Source organism: Alligator sinensis, unplaced genomic scaffold (genome assembly GCF_000455745.1).
Source record: "Alligator sinensis unplaced genomic scaffold, ASM45574v1 scaffold721_1, whole genome shotgun sequence".
In the NCBI taxonomy this organism is placed as follows: domain Eukaryota; kingdom Metazoa; phylum Chordata; order Crocodylia; family Alligatoridae; genus Alligator; species Alligator sinensis.
The window spans coordinates 3,223,258-3,233,067 of record NW_005841857.1 but is presented as its reverse complement, the minus strand read 5'-3'; the positions used below and the strand labels follow the sequence as shown (position 1 = coordinate 3,233,067).

General features: G+C 45.9%; 1 protein-coding gene across 1 annotated transcript; it reads right to left on the bottom strand.

Annotated features, from left to right (window-relative positions):
- Positions 1–6,598: 6,598 nt before the first annotated feature.
- On the bottom strand, positions 6,599–8,188 carry LOC112551774. Its single transcript, XM_025214659.1, has 2 exons — positions 8,114–8,188; positions 6,599–7,812 (listed from the first exon to the last, which is right to left on the bottom strand). Exons 1-2 carry the CDS (start codon positions 8,186–8,188, stop codon positions 6,781–6,783), a joined length of 1,107 nt encoding a protein of 368 aa, XP_025070444.1. The 3' UTR covers positions 6,599–6,780.
- Between the last annotated feature and the right edge of the window lie 1,622 nt (positions 8,189–9,810).

Genomic DNA, 9,810 nt, shown 5'->3' with positions numbered 1-9,810 from the left:
TTTCAACCCCAAACCTTGCTGAGATATATTTCTGTAACTATTCAGATGGTCTACTAAAAGATACTAGATTAGATTGACCAAAAGGACCTTGGCTGCCAGTGCCATGTCCTTAGACCAACACCCCTAGCACTTGTCCCTGGTCAGCTGACAGGAAGGATGCAGGGCCCTGAGCAGTGGGCACATCTAAGCCCCAGGGCTGGGGCTGGCAGGGACAGTTCTCTGGCAGCTGCTGGAGAAGACGCTCCTAAAGGAAAGGAAAGAAAGGCTCTGTGACAGTTTGGCTGCCTGAGATGCTGCTAGTGCTACTGTGCTGCTCACTAAGTTATTACCTGTTGTTATTTAACGTGGTGGGCCGGACTGAGGCTGTAGAAGAGGAGGAAGCCTCATTGGGGCACACTACTGTGTCGTGTAGATGCCCCAGCACTATTGGGAACGCGCCATAACACACACAAAGTGTCACCCATGTCACGAGTTTTGCTTGTCACCAGCTTGAGGTGCAGTTTCCCAGAAAACCATGCACCTATCTCCTTGATAGCTGGCAGGCTTCATGGCCTCAGCAGGGACGACCATGCCTGCTATTTTTACCCTGCTGCACCTTAACACACATACATGAAATGAGTTTTGCTTGCCAGCAGCTTGAGGTGCAGTTTCCCAGAAACCCCAGCATCTATCTCCTTGAAACTTGGATGGCTTTGTGGCCCCTGCAGGGGCTACCATGCCTTCTGTTTTCATACACACACACCCCTCCCCATGCCTTAACACTTACAAGTGACATACATTTGACTTTCAAGACTTTGAGGTGAAGTTTCCCAGAAGCCCTGCACCTATCTCCTTGAAACTTGGCAAGCTTCATGCCCTCAGAAGGGGCTACCATCCCTGCTGTTTTTAATTCAAATCTGCCAAAAGCTGACAAAGTTATAGGCAGTTTTGTGCTTCCCCATTATAACCTATGGGCAAAACATTGAAACGGTGTTGAAACAATGAAACAGTTCTGAGGAAACGAAATGAAACAGTGCTTTCAAATGTAAATGAAACTCAAAATGAAGCACTGTCCCAGCAAAACAGAAGTCGAAACAAAACGGTATTGTTTCGCACAGCCCTAGTGCCTAGCTCAACTGGGCTATGGCTTGAAGGTAGTAGTATAATGTAAATAAATAATAAAAAAAAGACATAATTGGTCCCTTTGTCTAGACATATGACCTAGCCTAATCCATTCCACTGCTGACTGTTATCACAGGCCAGGTCATTTTTGTTGTTGAACTGTGGAAAAGGTTTGGCAAGTCTCAGTGCTAGAAGCAGAGGCAAGTCTAACCCTTGGCAGGGTTGCTAAAGGTCTTCAGGAAACATGTTGAGCCAACACTTGCCAGTGGTCTGCTCAACCCCAGGAGTAGCCATTACACCCCGTGGGGGTAACTCAGCTCCTGAGCTGCTCTCTCTAAGGTCCCTCCCTTTTGCTCTTGCCTCTCATACCTTGCTGCATTTTGCTGCTTTGCCTCCCTCTCCAGGGTGAGTTACCTTCCCTAGGTAGCCTCTCCCTTGCCTTCACCCTGGTCTGTCTGCTGACAGCCATTTCATTATCAGCTAGCTTGTTTCTTAGCAGCCAGTCCTTCCTGATTCAGCTCAACCTGGTACTCGTTTCTTTTAAAGCAGGGGCAGGCAAAGTCTGGCCCATGGGCCAGATGAGGCCTGCAGCAGACTCCATTTCCCAGCAGTTCCTCCCTGCCTGCATCGCAGTTACATGGAGATGCCAGGAGCAGTGGATCCGTGACAGCGTGGGGCCAGGGTTTCCATGGACCAAGTGGCACTGGGAGGGCATGCAGTTGAGTGGAAAGCTGCTCCAGGGCTGGGGCCAGGATTTTGTGGCCATGACAGCATGGTCCAGAGTTGAAGCAGAGCCATGATCTGCTGCCTGAAAACCCCTGCCTGGGTCATACAGGCAGCAAATTGTGGCTCTGCCCCAGCTCCAGCTCATGCTGTCACCACTGCAAGATCCTGGCCTGAGCCCTGGAGCAGCTCTTGCCCAGCCGCATGCCCTGCCAGCACCACTTGGGCTGGTGTCCAAGGAAACCCTGGCCCCACACTGTCATGGCCCCACCGCTCCTAGGGTCTCCATGAAAACCAGCCACAATGAGGCAGGCAGGGATTCCGGTAAATGGAGTCCAGTTGCAGCTAGATCCGGCATTTTGCCCACCCCCATCTTAAAGTAACAGGAGCCTTCTAGCTTCCTGTTACAGGCTGACTAAGGAAGAAATGCAGGTGCACGGGGGCAGGTTTTCATGCGAGGTGTGAGAAAGCCCAGTTCCATCACACTGAGGGCATGGTTGTGCAGATGGCAGCTTCCTGGCACTTGTTCATCACATCTACAATGGGCATTGAAGAAGATACCTACATACAGTCCACCCCAGAAATTTACTACTCTGCCCTCTGAGATGGAAAATGAAATCAAATGGTTCATTTCTTATAGTCAAAGACTTCCATCAGACTCAGGTAACTTAACAACCCACCTGTCCCCATGACCATGCATCACGCTTGCTGATCTCAAGTTTATTGGATTTCCTGAACTTCCTACATTTGCAGAAATTAGCTGACAGTCTCATAAGGGGCCCAAGTGCTTCCTGCTTCTCCTTGGGCTAAAAATATGCAAAAGGCCTTTTGAAACACTGCTGTTTCCAGCAGGAACCAGCAAGTGCAAAACAAAAAGGCGCTTAGATTGTACATTGCACCTCTAGCAGCATTCTGCTCCGATTGGTTCCCAGTTTTAGCCATAGCTTCCAGTTGGTTTTATTAGATCCAAACTAATCCCACCCACCCTGCTCATAGTTTACAATAAACTTCCAGAAATACAACTACATCCAAGTGCCCAGGACAGATCCCCCTGTGCTTGACAAGCAAAGTTGAAGTATACAAAGTGCTAACAATTTCCCGGCATTGCTTATTGATGCAACTGCTGCAATTGCTTGTGAGCACGTCGCCCATGGGGGCTAGTTAAATATTCACAGAAAACAATTGTGTTCAAAATTATGTCTCCCGCAAACTGAACGTTAAGGCCACCTGTTGGTACACAAGGCCTGAGAGTATTAACATATTGATCCCCAGAGCTAGTCCTGTGCCAGCTCATGTTTAAAGTTACAAGGCTGTTTTCCAAGAGTCTAGCAGACCTGTGCCATATGAACTAAGGACTAGGAACAGTCCAGGGCAGTATGGACAGAGTAAAGGGTAAAGTAGGGTCCAGCATAGGAGCCAGGATGTCATCTCTTTTATCTCATCCATCACCCTGAAAGCTATGGACTTTGTCTTAGAGTAACAGCACTTTGCCGCTGTGTCCCAGAGACAACTGATTTTCTTTTTGATATTTCCTAGTTAGTTAGTAGTAGTACCCACAGACCTCATAAGGGTGCCAGGGAAATGAGCACTGGGGAGAGAGGAAGCTAAAACACGAGCTAGATTTTTAAAATGCCTTTTAAAATATCTCACCAGAGCAGGGTTTGTCTTTGCTTTATCCATTGGTTTATATAATCCCAAGCACAATTGTTTCCTGATCCTAAACTGGTGCTTAGGTACTGGAGTATTAGGCATGCAATAATTAATAGTTAAAAGCACAGGAATTCTCCTTCTGTTTTTCTAGGTCCCCATTCCCAACAACAACAAAGAGCAGGAATCGCCTCAGTGATATCCCTGATCTTAGCTCCAGGCACGCTTGTTCTTCAACCTAAAATGCCCTTTTCCCAGACTACAAGCTGGGCAAGGGGGCAGTCAGTAAGAACCTGTCAGGGAACATCAAAGTCCCCAAGAAAATCCCACCAAAGGTCCGTTTATAGATATAGTGCCCAGCATGTGTGCCTAGAGTTGGGCTTGAGGGTCGGATGAACTTGATGTTGACTGCCTTCTGCCCTGGACTGCTGGAGGGGATGCTCAGCTGCACGTGGGCAGAGTGTCTTCCAATTGGTAGAGATGTCTTCATGGCTTCTTGAGGCTAGCTTCATGCCTCACCCCAAAACATGTTACTCTACCCCCATCACCTTGCCGGGTAATATCTCTTTTCTAAGGCAATGCACAATTATTTAATTATACACTGTGCCATCCCAGTGGTTCCCCCCTGTTGGAGAACGGTACCCACGACTTATCACATTCATTACAACAGTCTCACTCTTATCTGTCCCAATCTGTTTGTTATCCACCCATTGTCTCCTTTTTGCGCTTACATTGTCAGATCTTCTGGGGAAAGAGAGGGGGCCTCTGTAGTTATACTAGTTTACAATGGTGTTCTGGCCTATACTGCAATGTTCTCTATTTTAGGCTCAAATTGTACAATATCATCAGAACCAAAAAGTAAAGAGAGCTTGAGTAATCAGGTCCTACAGCCGCACGTATATGCTGTGGAAACAAATTATTAAAATGCCATTTTTACACAGTAACTTCTTAGCTCTTTGTAGCTTAAGTAGTAATGTCAGCCTATAGGGATTTTTTTTGTTCTTGTTTAGCTGCCAGAACTTAAAAGTGCCATTAAAATTTCTTTTATGGATATATTATATTCCAGCCCCTTTGACTGCCTCCTTCCCTCCCAATGCTATTTAAATATGTTCCTCAAGTCACACTTTTATTTCAGCAATAATAGCATGGAAACAAAGCAACTCAATTGACTCAAAATTGGAGTTATATTGGATTTACAGAATGTAAATGAAAAGCAGTGTTTGGGCCCTGGTCTATAATGCACACCTTGGCACGCTCAGTTTGCGCTCTTTCCAACATTCCTATTTTATTCTAATATTGATTTATCAAATTAGTATGGTGATTTTTTTTTTAAAAGGAACTCCTTTGAAGTTGCCTTTGCTTTGTAAATTGAATTTTATGCATACATGATGCTGCATTTTTATTAGCCATCACCTTATACTCTGGTGTAGTATTATGTAATATTGAGTTACAGGTTTTTTTCCTAGTAGAAAGCTTAATATCAAGAGGCTCCGATTCACGAGCATGGAGGCTGCTCCGATGGGCTGGAATTTCAGTGCGTTGGCGCGGACTTCTTTAATTGAATCTGCTGCAGTGTGCTAATTGCCGCGTTCCAGCAGCCTCCCGCGTCTTGTGTATCAGCTTCCTGGAGCTTAAAAATGGCGGCGGGGGCACTTAAATGAGGTCGTTGAATGAGCTTTAGGTCAGGTGCTCGCCCAGCACCATTTTGAAGCATGGGGACATGAGACGCTGCAGGGCTTTAATTAAAGAAGCTCTCGGAGCTGCTCCAATTAAAGGGCACCCCCTCCTCCTTGGGCACATGTAAAAGTGCCCGTAGGCTTTAGCGTTGTTAAAGAACAATACAAGAAAGTACCCTTTTTTCCCCTGCTGCTATCATCACATACTTTTTCTATTGCTGAAAATTTTACACACTACGGAAACAAATATATAACATCACATTTCCAGATAGACTGGGTTTATAAATCTGGGAGAAATAAGAGAGGAATTAATAGATTAATAGATTTTTAAGGCCTGAGGTCACCATTATAATAGTCTAATCTAACCTCCTGCATAACACCGATCAGTAAACCACTTCATTAATGTCACTTTGAAAAAAATTACACCTGTATCTTGTGCAAATTTATCTAGCTGCAGGATCTTGTTATACCTTTTCTGCTACATTAAAAAGCCATCTTCTATCAGCAGTCTTTTCTCTAGCAGACCCTTCTTTGGGCATACTAGATAGATCAAGCTTCTTCTCTCTCACATATGGGGTTGCTTATGTTTTCCAGGCTTTCTAGTTTCCCAACATCCTTTGCAACATGTGGACTTCAGAGCCAGGCATATCATTCTAATAATGCTCTCACTAACGTTGTAATCAGAGACTACACCACCTGCCTACTCATACTTGGACACATCTAAATCTTCCCTACCATCATAGGATGAGAGTTCCCTATATACAATTTCTCTAACTAACCATAATGAATGAATTAGAAATGAAGCTGTTGGACTGCAGGGAACTCGATGGGAATTGCATTACTAATTTATTCCACTCCCTGAGCACCACTTGGAAAATATCTCCCTGAGTTTCTCCGGCTTTTTATTTAATTTTACAATTTCTTGTGCTGTAGCTGACAGTTAAAGCTCACTTGATTCTATTTATAACATCTTGAATGCACAGCCTCCGGGTTTATTGCCTCTTGGTTGATATGACTGCAGTTTATCAGCAGATGCAGGTTTGAGGACAACGTATTTTATTTCAGTAGCACTAATGCTGTTGTGCCGTAGCCTGCTTTCTTCTCTGCAAGTGGTCAGCTCTCTCTGTGTGAAAGTGCTAGGGAGAGACAACGGGATGCAGAGCGTCCTCGTGGAAACTTCCACCTTCCTGGCAAAGCATATAAAACAGCAGCTTCCCACTTGCTACTTGTCTGCCTTCCTCACCCCGATACACTTAAAGGACTGGAGATAAAATCTGTTCCCCCTCTTGGCTGGTTTCCTCCCCTCTTTTTCTGCAATGCATTCATTAGTCCCATCCCAACATCTTGGGTCTCAGTTAATCAAGCAAACTCTCTAACCTAAGGGTTGGCCTGTGAAGGATTCTGCTTATTTGTCCGTGGGAAAATGAGGTATGGCCAATGAACAGGGGAAAATGACTTTTATTGCATACTGTTGCTCTACAAAATGGTGGCATCATTCACCTGGCAGCTGAGCGATGGGCAGATCTAATGTACATTATTCAGCAGGTGTTGCATCTATGCCTAATGCTCGTGTTTGTCTTCAGGCTCCGAATTACGGAGCAGCAGCATCCAGGGAGGAACTTGGGCACCAAGTTCATTCTTCATCCACCTGGATGATGTCCCCTACAGCCATCCTTCGGGTAGATTGTTTCCTCTCAAGGGTGTTTCCACCACCCGCATTTTGCCCAGCTCCTCGCTCCCTGTGCTTCTTGGCCAGGTTCTCCACGAGCCTGCTTGCATCAGTGAGGGTCTTTTGTGTTCGTTGCCCCACGATTTTCTGCTTTGCCTCCTCTGTGTTTGGAGCCATGGCCTTCCAGGGCTTGGCTATACTGTGCTCTTCTTGTTGCTCTTTCATCTGCCTTAATCTGAGGCGGCGCTGGGCAGTGGTCTGGCAAGGACTAGGGCTACCATTGGGAATGTTGGCCTCTTCGTGTGGGTCGGGTACTTGTGTAGCATCTTGCTTGGCTTTGGGGGTTAACTGCTTATGGGATGTCACTGGGGTATCTTCAGCATCTGAAGTTTTTGCCACTTTGGAGCCTGTCTCTGGGGGCAAGATAATTTGCACCTTATACAAGGGTTTGGTGCCTTTCGGTGAACGGGGCTGATCTTTGTTCTCTAGTGTAACCTTCTCATTCAGCTTTATCTTCTGCAGGTTTTCCAGTTCTACCTGGGCCAGATTTTTCACCCGTTTCACATGGGGCTCACTGCTGGCAGAGCCAGTTGTCGCTAGCTTGAGAGCAGCCCTTTGAGCTTCTGCCTGAATGCTCATAATCTTCTGGAGTTGGGCTTCTTTCACGTCCCGGGGAATCTCCAAAGGAGCCAGCTTCACCGGCCTTTTCAGAGCAAGGTTGTCTGTGCTGCACACCTCATTCGCACGAGACAGGTTGGGAGAAGTGGCCCCCTCTTTCTTTAGTTTCTCAGCCCGGAGTTTTTTCTCCCCCTTGTTCTTAGCCTCTGAAATTCTTGGAGAAGGCGGGTGGAAATTAATGGCTCTGGACTCACTCCCCATCTTTCCACCTGGAGGGATGATGATGGGGTTTTTCCCTGGTGGCAAGTTCTTGACCATTACTTCACTAACTTTGCAGTTCAATTTGGGCATCAGCTTTTCCTCTGCTACTGGAGCAACCTGCAAGAAAAAGCAAGCGTGAAAAGAAATCACTGCTGTGTGTAATACTTCTAGCCACCGTTAGCTATTAGGAATAAGATTGTACAGCTTGAAAAAGTAGTGCTTTGACATCCCAGCAAACCTTAAGGCACTAAAACCACAAAACATCAAGCTCAGAGGTGGGCTAATAATGCACGTGCCCCCACTGCCCTGCAGAGATGGTTTCACTGCCACTGGTTCAAGAGGCAGCCTCCCATAGTTGAAGGGTGCCACCACCAAGGCTGGTGAGCTTACCAGGCTGCTTGCAAGGAATCCATCTCACTGACTCCAAAAACAAAACTGAGCCGTCTAGTAACATGTTGTATTCCTCCCTCCTCCGCTCAATCCATTCAGCCATCTCTGAGATCTTACCACAGATCTGCTCTGTAGTCCCAGTAGATATGCCAGAACTAGCTTTAAGCTACCTAGTTTGGGTACCAAGAAGAGTCCAGGTGTGGCAGTACGGAAGTGAGCACAGGATGTCTGCTCAAATACTGATTCAGCTTCCCCAGGTGGTTTTACACTCTATGCTGAGCTACAAGCTCGTCGAAAGTTAGTATGTCTACACTACACTGCGGGCACAGCAGTGACTTTATCATTAATGTACAGAGTCTGTGCCTTTAATGTGCGAGCTCCTCCTGGAGTGAGCAGGCCTTTGTTTCTGTCTGGGAATTGCCTAGCACATCTATGAAAAGTAGAAAATAATTGCTATGTTCATTTTAATGGCATATTCAGTGACTTCCAAGTACCACCCAGCACCAACACGGCTACCAAATACATCTCTGAAACATGGAAGATTGTGAATTGGATTTTGGATTTAAACTTCATTGATGAACAACAAGAAAGATTTCTACAGGTCCTTGCCTGTCTGCCATCTGCTACCACCAGGGAAGGATATGGTGCCTTATCTGCACAAAGAGCAGATATCTTGGTACCTTATCTGCACAAACACACTCTCATGGACCCAGAGGAACAGGCTTCCACCTTCAGCTTCCACTGTACAAAAATGAAGTTTATTTTCTACCTATGGGGACTTTTAACCATCTTTTAATTTTCCCTGAGCCTGCGGATGGGTGTGCGCCTGACAGCTTGCAGAAAAAGCGCATTTTTTTGTGATTTCTTAGTTGGTCTAATACAATGTATCATCTCCGAACCAAGGGTACAAGTTTTGCATTTCTTTTTGTCTCAGACCAACACGGCTGCCAAATACATCCCTAAGTACTACCCGCTACTCTTTATAGTATAGATGTGGTTTGGTTTCCAATGTGTTTGTCTCTTAGAAGATGAGATACAACAGTCTCCAAGTGTTGTCAAATGTTGTCTTTTTGCATTTGGCAAATACTGACTTCCATTCTCCTCAGCCCCCAATCAGTGCAGGTGCCCTGAATACATGCCCTCTCCTTTGCCTATTAGAAGAACCCTCTTTTTTTTTTAACATCATCATCATGATGCCCTCCCCTACCTTGGGAGTCTTCAAGAGGATATAAGATAGGTATCTGGCTGGGGCATTATGATCCCAGCACTCATTCCTGCCCAGGGCAGGGGGGTTGGACTTGATGATCTGTTCAGGTCCCTTCCAACCCTAGAAACTATGAAACAATCATCATCATCAAAATACCAACAGCTCTATATAAATAGGGATTGTTACTCAGTTATGGAGGCAGCTTGGTCTAGAATATAGGGGACTATCACAGGACTCAGGAAATCTGGGCTGTAGTCTTGGCTCTGCTGTGAGCTCTAGAGCAAGCCTTTTTGATCTCTCTGTGCTTCTGTTTCCTCTCTAACCCTTTGCTTGTATTCCCCTGATAGACTGTGAGCTCTTTGGGGCCAGCGCTGTCTCGTACTCTGTAGGACCGTGAATTCAGTGGAGCCCCTGGGTTTATTTGCATGTTCTAGCCACTCTCATACAAATGACTCATTGCAAGATCCTATGAATTATTGTTCCCAAGCTGGCTGGAGAGCATGAACCAGTACACTCAA